Genomic DNA, 20,261 nt, shown 5'->3' with positions numbered 1-20,261 from the left:
GCTAACAGCCTGATAATATATTTAGAAGTGCAAAACAATACTACTAACCTGTTTGAGCCCTGATATGATGTGGTCTGACTAGGTCTACTTCTGAGAGACCGGGTTTTCCGTTGTTGGGAAATTCCTGGGGGAAAAAAACAGCTAGACTTAATATTGAAATATTACTGTATGTCTACATGCTCTGCAATAAAGAGAGAGCAAAAAAGTAGCTTGATAATTTAACGAAATAACATGCAATTTTTTATACAGTAACAATGGATTCACTAAACATCTAAACATGTGATATTCACTACTGTTTAAAAGTTTGGGGTCATCAAAATTAATATTTTTATTCAGCAAGGATGCATTAAATTGATCAAGTGACAGTAAAGACATTTCTAATGTTACAAAATATTTCTTTTTCAAATAAATGTTGTTCTGTTTATTCTAACTTACTATTCATCAAAGAATTTTGGGGGGAAAAAAGAAGAAGAAATGTTTCTTGAGCACCAAATCAGCATATTAGAATGACATCTGAAAAATAATGTGACACTAAAGACTGAAGTAATGGCTCATGACAATTCTGCTTTGCCATCAAAGAAATAAATTACATTTTAAAATATATTAAAATATAAAACAGCTATTTTAAATTGCAATAATATTTCACAATTTTACTGTTTTACTGTATTTTTGATCAAATTAATGCAGTCTTCGTGAGCATAAGAGACTTTCTTTAAAAACATAAAAAAGCTTACAGCTCCAAACTTTTGAGCTTACCTGGCTTTGGCTCGGAGTCCAGAGACAATCTGCGAGTCTCTTCTGAAGCTCCGTTCCCCTCTGTATAACCAGGATATGGTCCACGCTTACCTGCTCAACAGAGACCTGATCAGTAACCACACGTAATGCATACTGTACATCCACGGTATACACAGCAGTTTATACTGCACATGGTTGCACAAGTAACCTCTGGAAAACAGCTAAACATAAGATCACTACGCTTTACATTACAGTTTGTGTTTAAGCATCAGCGCTTTGAGCCTGATTACAACCTTTTGTAATCCCATGTTCGGTTTAAATTAAACCGTTAATCCTATTCTGAACACTATTTTATTAGTGCGGTGGTGCTGTTTTACGCACATATTAGTCAAACCTGCAGGGTTTTACTAATTACATTTTTAGGATAAACATTATAATCCAAGGAATATGTTGGGATTACCACTGAAACGGTTAGTTAAGGACAGCGTTGAAGACAAATATGTGGCATCAACACCCACTTAGACTTGTTATACAAAGGATCTGACGTGCACAGATTGTAACATGACAGGCTAAAACTCTTCTATAAATACCCATTGCAACAACTAATTTGCATATGTATCAAAACATCAAGTCACATTTTACATGAAATATAAACATTTTTAAACATTAAAATAATTAAAATATAAAAACAACAATTAAATTTTTTTTAAATAATATAATATTCAGCCTATATTCAGGTTTTCATACTTTAACTTATTTGACAACACTTCTTTACAATTTCACAACTATAAGAACATAAAAGGATGAAATTTTGTTATTCAAAAGAATTCCTACCATGTAGTCTTTCTCTGATCATCTGACTTTTCCCACTCAACTGTACAACATTTTCAGTTAAAGCAGCTTGATCCACCTGGAAATTAAATTTCATTCTTGGCTATTTTTTTCTAAACTGAGCAATTGAGAAGTGTTTGAGGTATAAAGGATATGCTTTTTAACTCACAGAGTCTTGGAAGACATCCTCTACTAGCTGTTTGATGACTTTGTTGGGAGGAGGCAGGAGAGATGCTTTGTGGTGTGATTCACAAACCTCCAAGATGGAGTTCAGGTTGGCTCGTCGATGGGCCATGTCCTCACACATGCTCAGGAGAAGGCAATTCAGAGAGTCACTTAGCTGAATGGGCTAACCGAGCAGAAAACACATTTATTTTCACATTTATATGTAGCTGCCTTATTCTTCACTGGCATGACTTGTTCATCAATCTTTTACTTTATTTACTTTTTTTTTTGTACTCGAATTTCTGTGAGACTGACCTGGTTTTGAGGGAGATGATAATCAACTGACCAATACAGAGTCATCCCAAGAGAATACACGATTATCTGGAAGAAATGACACATAAATTATATTTCTGTAAGCATTCAACTGAAGCACATTTTCTAAAATAAATCCAACCTTCTTTGTGACTAAATTTCGTGCTAGGCAAAAAAAAAAAAAGTCTATAAAATTTGGTGTTGATTGTTAAATAAATTGAGAATAGTGAGAATAAGTGAGAATAAGTTTATTCTCACTGCGTGTCATATGACCGCTTCAGGGCGCCACTAGAACGCTCTGAGCGTTTGACAGGTCATCATTTCTCAGTTCGTTTAGGGTGTGAAAATACATTTTAAAAAAGCAGTAATACAGCTAACTGGACCGCAGACAGTTTAGTTTTCCCTCTCCGTTTCTATAGTGCACTTTTCCTATTGCTATGACTTTATTCGCAGCGTTTTCTGACGGAACGTGAACTCTGTTTGTTTCTTTTGCAAGCAACGTGAGAGAAGTGAGAGCCTTGCTACGTTTACATTATATTCTTTATTGCTTTTTTTTCGTGCCAAAATGACTGAGTTTGTTTGGAATAATTATTTCAGAATTTAAGAACAATTACTTAACAACAATGTCAGGCTTTGATCTAGCTAACGCAAGCAACGTGATTAATATTCATGAGCCTGTCAGACCTTAGCTCATTATATTTTAGTCTATTAGTAATATTGGGTTTGTTTGTATCATTATATAATAATATTATTATTAGTATTATTGTTATTTACAGAAACATTGAATTATATCTCAAGCATCACCATATATCTTCATAAAACCCAGTCATTTTGTGAAGAGAACCTGATTTGATTTGGAAAGTGTAATGTATAGGCTATATAATATAATTGTTTCTGTGCGTCAATCTCTGACAAGAGTGCTAGTGTTGGCATGCATTGCTGAATGAAACTGACCTTCTCCATAGCTAGCTTGGTGGAGATGGCACGGCCTTGCAGCATCTCTGGGGCTGTGAAGGCACACACCTCATCTGTCATAGCACAGTTCTTGAATGCCAGCGTCCCAGTCGCGGACAAGAGCAGTGATGCAGGAGTTATAATGCTGCAGATATTGTGACCTAGAAAAACAGACCCACATTCATTTAATTTTTCATGGAGTGCACTCTTCACCATGAGGAAAAATCAACTAACTTCAAGGTCAACGTTTTACCTTTGTAGGAAAGGTCTAAGAGGGATTCAGCTGAGCCCAGCAGGAGCGACCACACCTCATCCTCTTCCAGCGGTCCACCTCTGGCTTCCAGCACCTCGGCGAGGGTCACAAATGTGCTGCTCATCCTGCGGAATTGCGAGACAGATACCTAAGAAGGAGAGACACAAGCTAACTGACTGATGGAGGTCGAGAGAAATCAGCTGAAAGAGGAGGATGGAGCCTAAACTAAGTGAGCAGCAGGGACTCTGAGCTCATCACCAATGTTTCATAACAATATTGTGTAATATACATTATTTATATTGTGTGATGTGTAACTCTAAATCTGTCTACAATTATCTATTTTTGTCTTTTGCTGACTTCATTTCCAGCTATCAAAGGAATAAGCTTAGGCAAGAATGTGCCAATTGTTTTGCATAATCACTGGTGATTGGATTGTACTTCAGAGGACACATACAAATACATTTCTTCCATTTTCAGATCATTTTCGGAGAGAAGCAAAATGCAAACTGACAGATTTGAATTTACTACATTTGTGTTTTATTATCAGTGAATCTGACACCCTCCCAAAGTTTCTGCATGAATACACAAATTATGCAGAGATGCCAAAGATTTTAAAAGATTTCAGCTACTTTCCCCCCAATATTAAATATCTATGTTAAAATATCTATTTCTAATCCACATCTACATCTTTATTTCCCTTGAACAATAGAGATAGTTTCCTGGACTCTTTTAAAGTGTGGGCATGAATTAAAGGGTTTGACATGCAGTAGAGTTCTAATGTTCCAGGAAACAGTTGTGACAATTGCACTGACAGTTTAGAGAATTTTCAGACTGTTTCAAAAAATGTGCCAAAGCCATTAGGAAAAACTGTATGTATTCTGGTCTGTTTAACTGTAACTACCCAAGAAGGACGCCAGAGGGAGACATTTTACATCAAGAACATGTCCATCACTAATCAATAATATGCACTTACCAAAAGAATGTTCCTTTGGTACCACTCTTTTTGATGTAGACGTTCATAAATCTAAATTGCTTGCAAGAGCAGAATTTAACTTACTATAACTTACTTACTATAAACACATTCTTTGGTATTTATGAGAAATATAATTTAATAAACCAATAGAATAGTGTCGTTTTTTTATTAATTTATCTGGTCTTTATGGGTTTCCTCTTACTGTGATGTATACATGAAGTGATGTGTGGCTGGTTAAAGTCCACATAAAATTAAAACAGTATTGACTTTCTAAAAGCATGTGGATCATGATTCATTAGTGCACATTATTTTTTATCCAGTCAATTCACAAAGGAATAAAATCACATTTTATTTACACATTTTTGCATACACTTTTTTACTCTTAATCACATCACAAGTAACATTGTCAGATGCTGTTAATAGAAAATTTTGATTCAAATTTCAAAGCAAGGTAACAACAAGCAAATGCACAGAACATAAAGAATGTTAAGGATTACAGTAATCTGGCATGTGATGTGGGACATAATCAGATGTCCACAAGGAGACATCAGGACCTGGATATTGCCTAGTGACTGCTCAAGTAAATGTGCCAAGAGATGTCACCAACATCAGCCATTAAGACTTAGAGTCATGACTCTACATTTTTTTCCCTACCACATTCTCACTCTGCTAATTTCAGCATGTCAAGGTAAAATACTACACTGCAATTAATGGCATAGAGAGCAAAAATATTTCAGGTTTCTATTTGGTTCAAATCAGGAGGAATTTACTAAAATGTAAAAATAATAATAAATAAATAAAGTAAAGGCTATATAACAGCTCTCATAAATAATGAGGATATTGCTGTAATTACTGTTGTAGCATTGCCTCTTTAACCGTTTCAAGGCTATTTAGCAGTATACTTTGTATAATCTGAAGAGCTACTTAAAAAAGACATCTATATGACTTTTCAGAAGTTTAAATGCTGTCATAAATACATTACAGGTAAAATACATTTTTTTATGTATATTAAAACATTTAGATTAAAAATATATTAATTATATTAAGTAAATATATTATACTAAATGCATTTAAATAAGAATGACTGTAATGTATTTTAAAACCTTACGTTCAGTCTGTTGTTGTTTAGTTGTCTTGAGGCTTATATTAAACTAGATCAAGTCTGGGTGCCAATACAGGGAGATTACAATGACTGGTTAATTACACAACCTGGGTGTTAATGACTCAACACCTTTGTAAAAAAGGACATACTAAAATACGGTAAATGCAGTAATCTAACAATATAAGTAATTTATGGACACCGGGTTGTTCTCTGCCTCAGTATGTCAGATCAGTCAGAACAACAAATGTTTGGGCTGGACACACACAAAAATGTACCGATGCAATAATGAGCTTGAACTCCAGAGAAGGTTAAGCAGGACCTGCAGATGTGTAAACATGGGTCTGAACATTACAAGAAGCCTTGAGTTTCTTTTTGTGGCCTGTCAGAAATAGAATGCTTAATTTTAAGCACACAAATGCTAAAAACACTTAAATCAACATTGCTGTATACATATATATGTGCCTCTGAAATTTAAATAAAAATCAAAATAAGCTTGAGCTCTCTCAGACCATTAGTATCTAGGAAGACATGCATTTTCTCATGGACTAAGAGAAAGAAAGGACACTAAACTCACTGCATTCCTTCAATAATCAAATCCTAGAATATTCTGACAAACTGTGTAGCCTTTGTGTAAGAATAATAACAGGGGCACATAAACACTGGTTAAATCTAAACTAAAAATATCAAGAAAATAAAAGTGATTTTTGTTTTTATATTATTCTTTTTGCATTCTCTATTGATTGAGAGGTTCTAGGCTTTCCCTGTCCAAATCAAAAATTCTGAGATATACATAAACTAATCACAACTCAGCACTGTAGCATTTTAATAGCATTAACCAATATAGCTGACCAAGTCATGGCAGCAGCATTAATGAATTACAAACGGACTATGTTGTTAATCTTAGAACGTACAAATTTCTGAAATTACATGTAGAGAGATTCACAAAATTGTACAAATTATAACTACTAAACGTGATCTATCATCTTAAGAATATGAATAGTTTTTACCTTCTAGCATTCAATGTCTTAAGGTCCTGATCTCCCTCTGATGCCTTCAGTCCCGGCACACACACTTTAATCCTGTGAATCACTACATGTTTCGTTTACCTTCTGTTACCAAGTGCCTCATGTGACCTAGCTATGCACAAGCTACAATTCAGCATACTGTAGTACTGTACAACCATACAAAAATGCATTTGCTGATAAACTACTCCCATCTAATCACTAAGAAGCAACTGATCTGTGGGACCTCGAAACATTTTTGCAAACTGAACAACTATTCTTAGACCACAGCTAAGAGCTCAATTGGATTGAGCAATGACAAAAGAGGATGAGGAAGTCTTCAGGACCTTTTTTTTTTACTCAGCACTCTCAAAACAAAGTTAGAAAGCTGTCACTGGGACGGTAGGTACAAAAGCTAAAAGGTACATATTTGTACCTTATTTACCCCCAAATTAGTACCTGAAGTGTGCATATCAGGAGGGTACCCACAGTTTTGTACCTTTTTTTTCTGATAGTGATGTTGTGGTCCTTTTATGTAGGCCTATATATTTAAATAGCATTTTATTTGTCCTTGTCCTTGTTTAGGCGTCTATGACAATGCATGCACAGAAGTATTCTGATTGTTTTCCATCACATTTCAAGTCCTGTATTGTGTTAAATAACATTCTGTAGTGAAAATTACATTTAAAACATTTTTTTGAATAAAATGGCTGACTCTTTAGTCTTGCTAAAGCTACCTAGTGTATATGTATCTCTAAAATACACAAAATTAAACATTTGTACACTTTTTTGCATACTTTTACAGCTTGATTGAAAATTACACAGAATAAAAAATGTATATTAAAACAATAGGTACTTACCTGTCTATTTCATCTAAAGCTCATCCCTGCCACTGTTGTCTCTTTGGTAAACAAAAACACTAACTTTTGAAAAAACGTTATTAGGTGCTGCAACTGTGGACAGTACTCTTTTTTTCTTTCTTTGCATTTTTAAATGGATTTTCATATTTTATTACTTAAAGTATCTATCTGAGTGGGTTAAATATATTAATATCCTTAAAAGGATGCACAACATAGCCTAATTTTGATCAATAATAGGCTATATTGACAGATTTTAATAGAATAGATTCACAGACAGACAGACAGACAGACAGACAGATAGATAGATAGATAGATAGATAGATAGATAGATAGATAGATCTTATCTATGAATAGACCGGCGTGATGATGGCACGGAAGCGCGTGGGGGTTTGGTGACGTAGAGCGCATGTCGTCCGCAGTGCACGCGAGGCCTGCTGCCAGTCAGTGGAAGAAAGCGCTTTCGATACGCTGAGGTCATGTTATCGAAACCAGCAGCCGAATAAGCGCTATTAATAATCGATAGAGCCTTCACCACATAATTTCTGAAGAGTCCGGGTATTTAAGTGGCATTTAGGATACAGGGGTGTTTGTATTTTAATCGTAGCAGGTAAGTGAGCGTTTTAAGGTGGTTTTAATGCGTGGTATTGTTTCGCCGTGGGGGAGGGTGTGTGTATACATCACAGCTCATTTTCTTTTATTTGAGACAGTAATGCGATAATGTCGCTGTTTTGAATGATGAGGCTTTTTAACGTAGCGGATAATAAATGAGCCGGGCTCCGTGGGTTATGTGAGATTGCTTACAATGCTATTTGTCAAGCTGCTCGGTTTGCCAGCCACCCACTGTAACCATACTGTGTGTGTTTTCTGGATAGAATTGAATCAGGAATGAAACATAAGAAAGGCTGATTTACTTATGGGTTTAGTATGTATACTGATCACTGTCAAAGACTTGACAAAAAACTATACATTATTTCTTGTGTATATATTGTATCTTACTGGCCTGTGCTGTCATGTAAATCAGGATACATATATTATCAAAAATGTAAATAGCACTTTTAAATTGGCAACAGGCTGATTGATTTCAGCTTGACAAAATTTGCCCATTAGATCTGTTTGATGAGTAAATTGTTATACTAAAAGAAACTGAGCCCTAATGTTTAATCGCATAAACAAACCATAAAAGTTTGTGTCTTAATCAGGATTTGTCCCATTGTTTAGACTGTACATAGCCTAGATATCAAGCTACCTAGAAATTGTGAATTGAAATTGTGATTCATTTTTACCTTTTATTAGTGAAGCTGTCCTGAATACTGTATTTTATAAATAATTTAATCGAATGTGGTTTCTTTTTATTCATTTCTATTATTGTGCATAATAATACTTGTGGTTTGAAATTATTCTCTTTGGGAATGTTGTGATAATTGCGAGTCAGTGTTATTATCCTGGAAGACTAATATTTGGCTCTGATTAAAATTAGAAATTGTGTTACTTGATTAACTGGTTTGTTTAAGTGCATGCCTGATTGTGTAAGTATTGATATTGGCCTGTATGTCAAAAAGTGGTTGGTAATTTATTTATTTATATTTTTTTTCTTGCTTGATTGTACACAGTTGCAACCACAAATCAAAGCTTGTATAGAATGAAGTCTCGACAAAAGTCTCTCTCTGTTGCTATGGATCCAAAATGCAATTTCTTCATGCTTTCATATTGGACATATTCAGTGCTACTTCCTTTCATTACAGTGAATTGTGTTACTTTTAATGTACTTTAATGACGACATGTCAGGAAAAAAAATGTCCCTGATATTATGCCATTTGCGGAAACAGCTAAATATGTGGAAGCATTTTTCTGTGGAACTGGGTCATGCTGTTAGTCTTGCTGTTTTAACTCGGGTTAAGAGCTATTAGGAAACTGCCCTGCTCTTTTGTGGCATATGAGTCCCCTTTTTATGTGTGCGTGTGTTTCTAACAGCTGTATGCTCTAGTTATTTTCTTTTTGATGGCACAGAGATAAAGCCCAGAGCCAAAAAGAGGTTCGGGACCACTCTATGCTGTCCTTTCAGTTTATTCTGCAGTGCCAAGAAAAAAAGATACTGCAGGAAAATCATGTTACGGTGATGAAGATATCACAACAGTTGCAATATTATAGTGGATTTTGTTTTGTTTTTATGGTCTAGGTTTGTAAAAGTCTGCCTTGTTCGGATGCTCACACTTCGGCTTCACCATGAACAAAAATAAGCGAGAAAAAGAATTCTACAGCGTAGATGTGGGTGATTCAACATTCACAGTGTTGAAGCGGTATCAGAATCTAAAACCCATTGGCTCGGGTGCTCAGGGAATAGTCTGGTAAGTTCTAGAGCTCGTATTCCACCTCAAATCGAGGACGTTACACAATCTGTTCATCTGCTTCATGCATTCTTTTCTCTTTTAGCTCAGCGTATGACCACAACCTTGAGCGAAGTGTGGCTATAAAGAAACTCAGCCGGCCTTTTCAGAATCAGACTCATGCCAAACGCGCATTCAGAGAGCTGGTGCTCATGAAGTGTGTCAACCATAAAAATGTAAGTCATGACCCCAAAATGGCTAGTAACATGTTGCATGCAATGGGAAATCCAGCAGAGCATAAGCCGTCTAATAGATATGCTTTTTCTTTTCCAGATAATAGGCCTCTTAAATGTTTTTACACCACAAAAAACATTAGAAGAATTCCAAGATGTGTGAGTATATGTTGCGTACAATTTACACAGTTAAAAATGCCAGAACCCAGCTGATACCCCCAATGCTCTCTCCCCTTTCTCTCACATCCACACACACCCCTCCCCTTCTTCTCTGCTCTCTCTTACCCCCCATCACACCCTCTTTTTTTGTCCCGCCCCTTCCCCAATGACAGTTACCTAGTAATGGAGCTGATGGACGCCAACCTCTGCCAAGTCATTCAGATGGAACTGGACCACGAGCGGCTGTCCTATCTGCTGTACCAGACGCTGTGCGGAATAAAACACCTCCACTCGGCGGGGATCATCCACAGGGTCTGTGCTCTTTAGCCTAAAGCCTAGCCTAAAGAATCCTAGCCTAAACAAAAAGACTGCCGTACACAGCCAAGGTTGCACTGACAGCGAAAAGCTTAATAATCAGTTAAGGTGAGGGAGGGGGAGGGGTTTCATCCCCTGGGCTGATTACAAAAAGCCAGACCTCTGCCTGCCTGCCTGACTGCAGCTGCTGCTGTGGACTGCATTGCGCTGTTGAGGCAGGGATGTGTTGAGATGCGACAGGAGGGAAGCGATCAAGTGATCCTCAGTAAACATCGCTGTCCCGTTTCACCTTGACTTTACCTCTGTCTTATACAGTGTACTGCTTTTGCGCAGATATGACCAGAGACCTTTATGTTAATACAATGAATCTCATGTCACTGCACAAGGTCATGTCCCATGAATGGCGACCTTTGAACATTAAATATGCAAATTTCATTTGCAGTCGTGGATAATCAAGCGTTAAATTAATAAAAATGGTTTCACTCTGACAGATCTATCGATAGGTGATGAGAAAACAGAGGAACACTGAAAGGAAATAATTCATCTTTTTCGAGGTTAATGGTGTGGAAAGACTTGTTTGTTTGTTCATTAGTTTTTATACACTTTAGCCCTTGGAAATATACTGTATTGTTGGTCAGTTTTCAGTTAGACAACGTCATAAGTGAAACCAAAAATAGTGAGAATAGTGTCGCTGACATCTAAAACGCTTTCTAAAGCCCACACAATTTATAACCAGTTTATTTGCAATTATTGATTTTGATAAAAACGTTTAGATTCACCCATAAATATTTCCTGAATGTTAGTTAGCTTTTCTGCAGCCACACATCTAAAAGTCTGCTTCTGTTTTGCATTTTTCAAATGTAATAACTTTTATCTTTACACTATATTATCAGCATAACAGTTTGAGTGGATAGTTGAACTGACACAAATTTCTATTTAAAATAAATGTGGTTCTTTTGAACTTGTACCTGTATGTAAGAATGTGACACTGAAGACACTGAAGACTGGACTAATGGCTGCTGAACATTAAGCGTTGTTCAGGAATAAATTGCATTTTTAAATATATTAAACTATAAACAGGCGTTATGAATTGTAATAATATTTCACAATATTACTGCTTCTTCTGTATTTTTAATCAAGTAAATGCAGCCTTGTTGAGCATAAGACTTATTTCAAAAATATTTCAAAATCATACTGACACCAAACATTTAAACAGTATGTCACAATTTTTTCATAATTTTTATTTAAACAATTTTAAATATCAAAACTTTGTGTGTGTTCTTCTCAGGTTTTAAGTTTTCTTAGGTCTCAGACTTTTGGACTGCCATTATATTTTTATATTATATTTTACATTATATTTTTCTTATTTACTCTCATGAAAAAATGGCAAATTGACTACTATTCTGTCTTGTGATTCTTTAGGATCTGAAACCCAGCAACATCGTGGTAAAGTCAGACTGTACCCTGAAGATCCTGGATTTCGGACTGGCCAGGACAGCAGCTACGGGTCTGCTGATGACACCATATGTGGTGACCCGTTACTACAGAGCCCCTGAAGTCATCCTGGGAATGGGATATCAAGCCAATGGTCAGTGCTGCTGACAAGCTGCAGAATGCCTAGTTGGCACATCCTATGCATGCTTAACGGCAATATCATCCTCGTGTTGCAGGTTTCATTTCACGTCTCTCTAATGCTTTCCTTGCACTAATAGCTTTGCGGTTTCAGCACCAAAATGTGTTACGAGGGAATTCTGTCTTTTTGTTTCCACTTTGATGAAATGTAAAGCCTGTTCAGTGTGTGATGAGTAGACAATGGCTTGGCGTGTTCATTCATTTCTTACCCAAACTATAATGAATAAAACAAGCTCTTATGCAACAGTACAAAAATACTAACACCCCCTGACTTCCTGCTTAACTGTTTTCTCTCTTTCCCTCTGCTGCACGTGCTTAGTGGACATTTGGTCTGTGGGCTGCATTTTGGCAGAAATGGTCCGTCACAAAATCCTTTTTCCTGGGAGGGACTGTATCCTTGAGCCTTACAAGTAAAAAAATGCATCTTCGACACTAGAATTGCCTGTTGTCATTTTGACAAACTGCATTTTACTCATAGGGCACATAATGAGCTTGATATACTGTATAGTCCCTCGCTAGTTTGGTATTAATTTAATGAAGATTATTTTATATTGTGTTCTTTGTTATGCATGCTGTATGTTCATCAAACACTGGTTGGTTGTGTTTTGGTTATAGCTTTTTTTTTTTTTTTTGCATTTCACTCCCTTATTTATTTCTGTGAGGGGCGGTTTTGACTTTCTGGCTAATTTTGGCTTTACTTTGGTGAACACCACTATTTTGAAGGGTTAGTTTTGAATTTTTACGCTGGCACCTGCTTGTTTATTAGTTGTTTCTCATTGGTACTTGTTATATATTCTAGAAATTCTTTTTAAAATTATTGTTGTATGTTGGTGCTAGTTGTTTTGGTATTCATTTAGCCATTGTAGCTGTTCTGTTCTCTGCTCTTGTGACAAGGGAGAAGTGCATCCTTGGTGAGCATAAAAGATGTTTAAAAACATTTAAAAAAATATTTCCAATTCCAAACGTTTAAATGGTATTGTATATTAGAAATTTGGGATCTTTCAGGTATACCATTAGGTCAAGGGTGGCTTGATGGTGTTTGAGAACTCATCGTCCCATCGTCCCAAAATGCCTACATCAGGATTTTGATGTCATCTGTAAAAAATCTAAATCTGAAATACTGTGCAACGTTTTTTTTCCTTCCATCATAATCAGTTAATGAGTCACCATCGTGAGTCACAACATGAGTGTAAATGGTCAGGCGTGTAATGCACTGTGAAACTCGTTTCTGGTTTATTTATAGTATTGCAATGATTATTCTGTTACGTCTGTGCTCCATCCTCACTGATTTTCCATGCTAGACATGGCAGATCCTGCATGACGCACATCACTCTTCTTGGCTTGCCATCTGATTTCATCATCATTTTGTCTTTTGTCATTCTGCCTCCCTTTTTTTAAGCTCTGTGTTGCATGCTAATTTCACTTTCATTTCATTTTTCAGTGGATGTATGGTCTGTTGGCTGTATCATGGCTGAAATGGTCAGAGGTAGTGTGTTGTTTCCAGGTTCAGATCGTATCCTTACCTGTCTATCGTGTGCCATCCATTCCATGGTTATCACTTCTCTTTAGTAAACACAATACTTTGTTTCCCATGGTACACTATGGCATAAGCAATCAAAATTAATTGGTTCAATGTACAAGATTTATGGAAAGCTTTCAAGATGATCATTTTAGATATTGTAGGACTGTTTATACTTTTCTTAACCCTCTAATGCCTGAAGATATTGATCAGTGGAACAAAGTCATAGAGCAGCTGGGAACACCATCCCAGGAGTTTATGATGAAACTCAACCAGTCTGTGCGGACCTACGTGGAGAACAGGCCCCGGTACACTGGATACAGCTTTGAGAAGCTCTTTCCCGACGTCCTGTTCCCTGCTGATTCAGAACACAACAAACTGAAAGGTACATCTGCTTGAAGATTTAAATGGGTGACATTATTTCTGTAGCATTTTACTTCCATTAGGCAGCAGTGCAATCGCTGCTTGCAAATGTGCATGTCAAAATGTTAATATAGATTTCATCCATCATTTAACTGACACACATATTTGCAGAAGAAAAACAGCCTAATTCAAAATTCTAATCATTTCCAGTGCATGCACAGTGAGTGGCCTGAATAATCTGCTGTGTGGTTGAGGTGACATGTCAAGCCACTTGAGAACAACTGAAGTACCATTAACTCTTTGTACTGGATGTGATTTGTTATGCAGCGAGCCAGGCGCGGGACCTGCTGTCTAGAATGCTGGTGATAGATGCATCCAAACGAATATCTGTGGATGAAGCTCTGCAGCACCCCTACATTAACGTGTGGTACGACCCAGCTGAAGTGGAAGCGGTGAGCTTATGCGCATTCACACACACCAATTTCCAATCCACTGCTGTCAAGTACACATGGAAGCTCATTGTAATTTTGATGAATAGTCTACAAAAATAATGTTGGATTTTGTTTTCCCAAATCATCAAGGGCTGCAATTTTTAAACCTTTTTATCAAAAGTGTTAAAATTTGTTGTTATTTCTAGCAATAAATTTGCTAAATAAATACATATATTTTTAAAAAGCGGTCTCTTATGCTCACAAAAGCCACATTTATCTGATCAAAGATCGGTAAGTTTGTAAAATATTCTTACAATTTAAAATAACTGTTTTCTGTTTCACTGTATTTTAAAATGTAATGTATTCCTATGATGGCAAAGCTAAATTTTCAGATGTAATTATTTCAGTGTTCAGTGTCACATGATCCTTCAGAAATCATTCAAATTCTGCTTAATATTTTTGTTAATTCTGTTACATTCAGGTTTTTTTAGTTCAAAAGAACAGCATTTATTTGAAATAGAAATGTTTTGTAACCATTTAAATATAATTTACAAAAGATCAATTTTGATCGGTTTAAGTCCTTGCTGAAAAAAATTAATTTCTTTCAAAAACAAAAAAAAATCTTACTGACTTCATACTTGTCAACAGTAGTGTATCTAATAGTTCTCACAAGAAAAACATGAAGTTTGTGGCTCTGTTTTTCACCCCATATAAGCTCATATTCAGCACATTGATTGTTTTTCTCACCAGCATAATTATGTGTGCTTATCTTTCTCTCTTCAGCCACCTCCTCTAATCACAGACAAACAGCTCAATGAGAGGGAACACACAGTGGAGGAATGGAAAGGTGGTTTGTTTTTCTAACTTTAAAGTTCACAGCGTGAAATCCGATGCAAAAGGAAAGTGCCAGAGGCTGAGAACGAACATGATTTGCCCACTGCACACGCGGTCGAAATCTTGTCTGCAGGGGTCACCTGATTGAATGGTGTTAATAAACTCCTCAGCATGTTTAAATGTCTGACGGCAGTTGCTTAAATTAGAAAGACTGATATTTCTTTCAACTCAGGGAGCGTGTGCTGTCAACTTAAACCTTGCCAGTTTCCATGACTTCGTTCATCTGTTCAGCGTATGACAGTAAATATCTAAGTAACAATGCAACTGCCTTTTTCAGCTGCATGACAGTAGCTCAGCTGTTTTCAAATTTCCAATGACAAACTAGTTTTTCCAACAAGTAGCTACTGTATGTAGTGTGACGATGCTGCAAGTTCCTAAAAGTGTTGCCAGTTTCGATCCATATTTTATCAGTTCAGAATCAGTTCATTTGGAGAAAAACAAAACAATTGGTTTCATTTCAATCCCTTTCATCCATGTAATTAAATTATTGTGTTCATTACCATATTTTCAAGTTACTATACATTTTTTCCCAGATTTTATGCATCTGTTTAATTTAATTAAAGGGGTCATATGATGCGATTTCAATTTTTCCTTTCTCTTTGGAGTGTTACAAGCTCTTGGTGCATAAAGAAGATCTGTAAAGTTGCAAAGACTAAAGTCTCAAATCCAAAGAGATATTCTTTATAAAAGTTAAGAGTCAGCCACACCTACCTAAAACGGCTCGTTCTAACACGCCCCAACATACCTACGTCGCTCTGTGGGAAGATTTGCATAACGCCACCCAAATGTTCACGCAAAGAAAGAAGGCGTAACTTTTATTCTCCCAGTAGTATTGTTGCCGCCGCCATGTCCTGAAGACGCTGTGTGCTTCGTTGTGAAACCGAAACTAATTTGTTTGGTCTTCCAAAAGAGGACAATATCTGCTTCGTCATGCCTAGAGCTGATCCGTGCTGGTCGCTGAGGGAATACATCGTAAGTACGTTTCCATTTAAAGAATTTCCCACTGATGATTCAAACGCGAGTTTTGGGCAGTGTAGAGTAGCACTTGTTGTTTGTCATTTCTCCGATCACAAATGCAGACAGGGTTTTATGTTTACGCAGCGCGATGCAATGCAACGCGTAAAAAGACAGTATAAGTCATTATAATCAGTAATTATGTCCCCACTGGATGCAACAAATGCCTCGTTTGTAATGGGTTTTAATGTTTTTGTCTCGTCGCTCCGGCCGGGACACGGCATCAACAGTATGGTGAGGGGCGTAACATTTCCGTCACACGCTTGAGGTATTCGGCCAATCACAACGCACTGGATAGCTGGCCAATCACAGCACACCTCGCTTTTTCAGACCGATGAGCTTTGTAAAAATCGACGCGTTTCAAAAAGGCGAGGCATAGAGGAGAAACAATAATGTACAGTATGTGGAAAATAATGTGTTTTTTTAACTTTAAACCGCATAAACACATTTCATTACACCAAATACACAAAATCATGTTCTTTTTAGCAGCATCATATGACCCCTTTAAACCCAAATGAAATCCCTATGGTTTTTGTGCTAAATATATACATTTACAAAGCTTTATTTCCTTAAATGGCTTACTTGGATAAAAATTGTGTAGGCCTCTGTTCTTTCTCTCGCGTTATATTCTAATTGTTCTTTCTTTGTTTTCTTTGTCTTCTACAGAGCTGATCTATAAAGAAGTCCTGGATTGGGAAGAACGGATAAAAAATGTAATTCGAGGTCAGCCTTCCCCTATAGGTTAGTAAGACGATTTTCTCTTAGTCTAATGCAGATTATGCTAATTATTTTTTATTTAAATTGATTTACCATTTGCATATAGTCACACATCATGTTTGGGTGATCTAACTGACTGTCGTGTTTCACATAGCACAGGTACAGCAGTGATCAACGGCTCACCCCAGCCCTCCTCCTCGTCCTCCATCAATGACGTCTCGTCCATGTCCACAGAGCCCACCGTGGCCTCAGACACAGACAGCAGCCTGGAGGCCTCTGCAGGACCCCTGAGCTGCTGCAGATGACTATCACCTTCCCCTGGAGTTTCACTGTGTGTGGCATGGTATCAGATTTAGGCCAGTCTAATACTTTATTTTGGGTCGGGTATGGCTTTTTTGAGTTCCACTCTAGATGCTGTAAATGACTACACAGTTTTATCTTTTTAGCGACAGCCCTAACAGACTCAGCCAATGATAGTGAACTCCTTAACAAATCTCTTCTTTTATAAGCTACATTTAGAGTATTTTGTCATGTTGTCGTAGAGTGATTTTGGAAGGTTATCTGTAAAGATTGAATTGTGAATATATTTTCTCAAATTTATTTATTTTGAGTCTTTTTCCTGGTCAGTGTATAATTTTCTTGGTCACTTGGGATATGAAGGTCTTTAGAAACAAGTCCATGTTAGTATTTTACAATGGACATAACCATATTGCACAAATTAATATCAGCTATTTAAGTACACTTTGACATAACTTGCCTGAGGTGGCATTTTCTGGGTCATGTTGTATTTACATTTTGTACGGTTTCATTTAGATATAACAACTCACAACATCAAAAAAAAATATTTTTATATGTACGTTGATTTATTTTACCAGGCTGTTCTTTTTTCATGAATAGTTTTGCTGCTGATTGACTGTGAAATGTGATGTGCTTGTGCGTATGTCTCTGATGTTCTAGTTCTTGTCCTAGTAGTTACCTAGGATTTCAGCACTTTTTTATTTTTTATAATTATTAAAAAATAATTGTTTTATCCCTTCAAAATCTGCTTATAGAACAAGCATTGCGCTTCATTAGCTGTTATTGTATGTATCATTGCATTTTGCAGTTTTTGTCTAATATTTTTCCAAACCCTACTAAGGTTTGTTTCTTGACATTTGAGTCAGAAATTTTCTGAGCTGGTAGAGCACGTATTTTAGAAATTATTATTTGGAACACCAACAAAAAAAAGTCTACACTGGTCCATTCCTAGCATATTCCATTAGAGTTGTTAAGCTACTTATTTATTTATTTTTGTACAACAGTGAAATTAACCAGATCTTTGGATTGGTTTTACTTTTAGCGGTTTTTGTTTCTCCCGTCAGGTTGGAAGGTCTTTAATGGCATGTAATGTGCTGTAAATGAACGGGACCTACTGTATTGGGGATTAACCTACTGTACGTATGTGCTTTGTAACTTGTGACATTGAAAACTGGAGCTCCACACATGATTTGATAAAAAGTTTAAGATATATCAGGGAAGTGGGTTTGTTTTACATTTGCTTTAGAATGTGAAGGTGAGAGAATGTTGAATAGGCCTAAGTTGTGGAGTAGAAAGTGGGAATCTGAATGTTGTTGACATATGGGGTTCAGCCCATTGGATTTATTTTCCTGTGCACAGGGTAAAAAACGAAATATTTTGCTATTACTTTATATTATTGTTGTTTTGTTTTAAGTGCTCTTAACAGTGGCAATGATATCAAGCCCTACATACTTGCCTGGGAAGCCTGAGCCTGCTGGAACTGCAAAGAGCAAAACCTTTTAGGCATGAAACACAAGAGCCGTTTAAAGGTCGAGTCTGAACTACCTCACACTTGATGCCATACAGCTCACATTTTACAAGTATTACTGTAACCTTGATTTCATTTGATTTATTTATTCAGAAAATGTGTTGAAGTGTCTGTAGTTTGAATCTGTGAGAATGTACTGTATGTATGTGTATACAATTCAATGAGTATGTGTCTTTGTTTATTCTAGACTGTTTTTTTTTGTTTTCTTCAGCTTATGTGCGGTAACTCAAAGCTGAACAATGAACCGCGTTATTTCAGACTCGACATCTATGCGAAAATCTTTGGAAGGGTTCTGTCCATGTTTTGCTGTTTCGAGAAAAAGAAAAGAGAATGTAATAAACATGGAGAGGAAAAGTTTCTCATCCCCAGTCTCAACGATGGGAAGTATCTTGCATGACCTGCTTAGCATTTGATTTTAAGTCCAAAACACTGTACAAGAACTATAAGATCGTGGTGCTGGGTTTATTAGACTTCACGAACTGATGCAGTTGTTTTATATTAGGGTTAGCAGATTACCACCTCATTAGAATGCACTGAAATTCAACTGTTAACATTATAACAACTGGAAAAATGGAAATAAACCGTTGGAAAATGGGTTTGCTTGTGTGTGTTGTTCCCCCCCCCATTATTGTCCTCTCCAAGAACTTATTCTTAGTTTATCATTCTTCACCGTGAACAACTTTATTTAACTTTGGAAATTGTTGCTGCTTTCCACATATATTACCAAAGACTTTAAAGGGTTACTTCACCCAAAAATGAAAATTGTCATCGTTTACTCACCCTCATGTCATTCCAACCGCTTTAGACTTTCATTCATCTTCAAAACACAGATTAAGGTATAAAAAACGGATTTCTGTCCCTCTTTTGAAAGTCCATTCCACCAAAACTTTTGACGCCTTTTAAAAAAAAGTTCATAAAGGATATTTATTTTAATCAAGTGGTTTAATCCAAGTCTTCTGAGTAGACAATTGCTTTATATGATGAATAGATTCACTTAGGCTTTTATTCACAGAAGAGAACAAATATAAAGCACATGAAATATAGTAAATATAAGCTCAAATGTACATCTTGAGGCATTGACGTTTTGGTAGAATGGACTTTTTTAATGGAAATACAGCAATCATTCAGGTTTCATTAAAAAAATCTTCATTTTTGTTTTGAAGATGAACAAATGTTTAGAAAGATGAGTGTACTCGACAGAATTATCATTTTGGGGTGAATTAGAAATTTTTGAAATGTTTGATAGAAATCAAGATATCTTTTGCACAACACAGTTATCAGTCAGTATATGATTCTGTTTTTTTATCACTCATTATGTAGCATCAGACTTTCCTTGATCATAAAGTCACAAAACTGTTTTGATGACAACGGCAATTTATTATGAAGACTAGTCAGTCTTCATTTGAAATTAAACACCTATTTTTTTGAAGACCTCTACTTTGGCACTTTCTGCATTCAGGAATCAACAGAACAAAACGACCATACAGTATATGCATACTTAAAAAAAAAAAGCTACTTTAACACATTCAAGTATATGTCAGCCTTAGTTCCATCATCTATTTTTTATAAAGACACTCATTCATTGAGTGTTTTGAAAAACACCACCTGAGAAATAGTTCTAGGTACATTAATAAGCTTAAATAAATACT

General features: G+C 36.2%; 2 protein-coding genes across 7 annotated transcripts in view; one reads left to right on the top strand and one right to left on the bottom strand.

Annotated features, from left to right (window-relative positions):
• The window catches only part of LOC107668813 (FERM and PDZ domain-containing protein 2-like), a 34,724-nt gene extending 28,161 nt beyond the window's left edge, over positions 1-6,563 (bottom strand). For 3 of the 4 annotated variants that reach the window (XM_016460808.1, XM_016460811.1, XM_016460810.1), the window contains exons 1-8: positions 6,333-6,563; positions 3,251-3,398; positions 2,998-3,158; positions 2,047-2,112; positions 1,736-1,915; positions 1,570-1,645; positions 757-846; positions 49-124 (exon numbers count right to left, since the gene is read on the bottom strand). In XM_016460808.1, the coding sequence (XP_016316294.1) occupies positions 49-124; positions 757-846; positions 1,570-1,645; positions 1,736-1,915; positions 2,047-2,112; positions 2,998-3,158; positions 3,251-3,374 (773 nt within the window). In that variant the 5' untranslated portion in view covers positions 3,375-3,398; positions 6,333-6,563. The remainder of the gene's footprint in view (positions 1-48; positions 125-756; positions 847-1,569; positions 1,646-1,735; positions 1,916-2,046; positions 2,113-2,997; positions 3,159-3,250; positions 3,399-6,332) is intronic. The other variant, XM_016460809.1, reaches the window with a different exon arrangement.
• A 1,006-nt stretch (positions 6,564-7,569) lies between these two features.
• On the top strand, positions 7,570-19,202 carry mapk8a (mitogen-activated protein kinase 8a). Of its 3 annotated transcripts, none has more exons than XM_016460788.1 (12): positions 7,570-7,793; positions 9,363-9,531; positions 9,617-9,746; positions 9,844-9,902; positions 10,076-10,214; positions 11,640-11,805; positions 13,291-13,362; positions 13,571-13,753; positions 14,059-14,183; positions 14,946-15,009; positions 16,737-16,811; positions 16,947-19,202. In XM_016460788.1, the coding sequence occupies exons 2-12, from the start codon at positions 9,410-9,412 to the stop codon at positions 17,090-17,092; spliced, it is 1,281 nt and encodes a 426-aa protein (XP_016316274.1). In that variant the 5' UTR covers positions 7,570-7,793; positions 9,363-9,409; the 3' UTR covers positions 17,093-19,202. The 3 variants fall into 3 exon arrangements, with proteins under 3 accessions (XP_016316274.1, XP_016316275.1, XP_016316276.1); XM_016460789.1 differs by lacking the exon at positions 13,291-13,362 and adding an exon at positions 12,169-12,240; XM_016460790.1 differs by having other exon boundaries at positions 16,942-17,030.
• Positions 19,203-20,261: the final 1,059 nt, after the last annotated feature.

This window comes from Sinocyclocheilus anshuiensis, unplaced genomic scaffold (genome assembly GCF_001515605.1).
Source record: "Sinocyclocheilus anshuiensis isolate Anshui unplaced genomic scaffold, SAMN03320099.WGS_v1.1 scaffold72, whole genome shotgun sequence".
NCBI classification, from domain to species: Eukaryota; Metazoa; Chordata; class Actinopteri; order Cypriniformes; family Cyprinidae; genus Sinocyclocheilus; species Sinocyclocheilus anshuiensis.
This window is presented reverse-complemented; position numbering and strand designations above follow the sequence as displayed.

Coding starts and splice junctions, on each gene's coding strand:
- mapk8a (XM_016460788.1), top strand. CDS start 9,410: ATGAACAAAAATAAGCGAGAAAAAGAATTCTACAGCGTAGATGTGGGT. Junction 13,363..13,570: donor GTTGTTTCCAGGTTCAGATC/GTATCCTTACCT, acceptor TAATGCCTGAAG/ATATTGATCAGTGGAACAAA. Junction 14,184..14,945: donor ACCCAGCTGAAGTGGAAGCG/GTGAGCTTATGC, acceptor TTCTCTCTTCAG/CCACCTCCTCTAATCACAGA.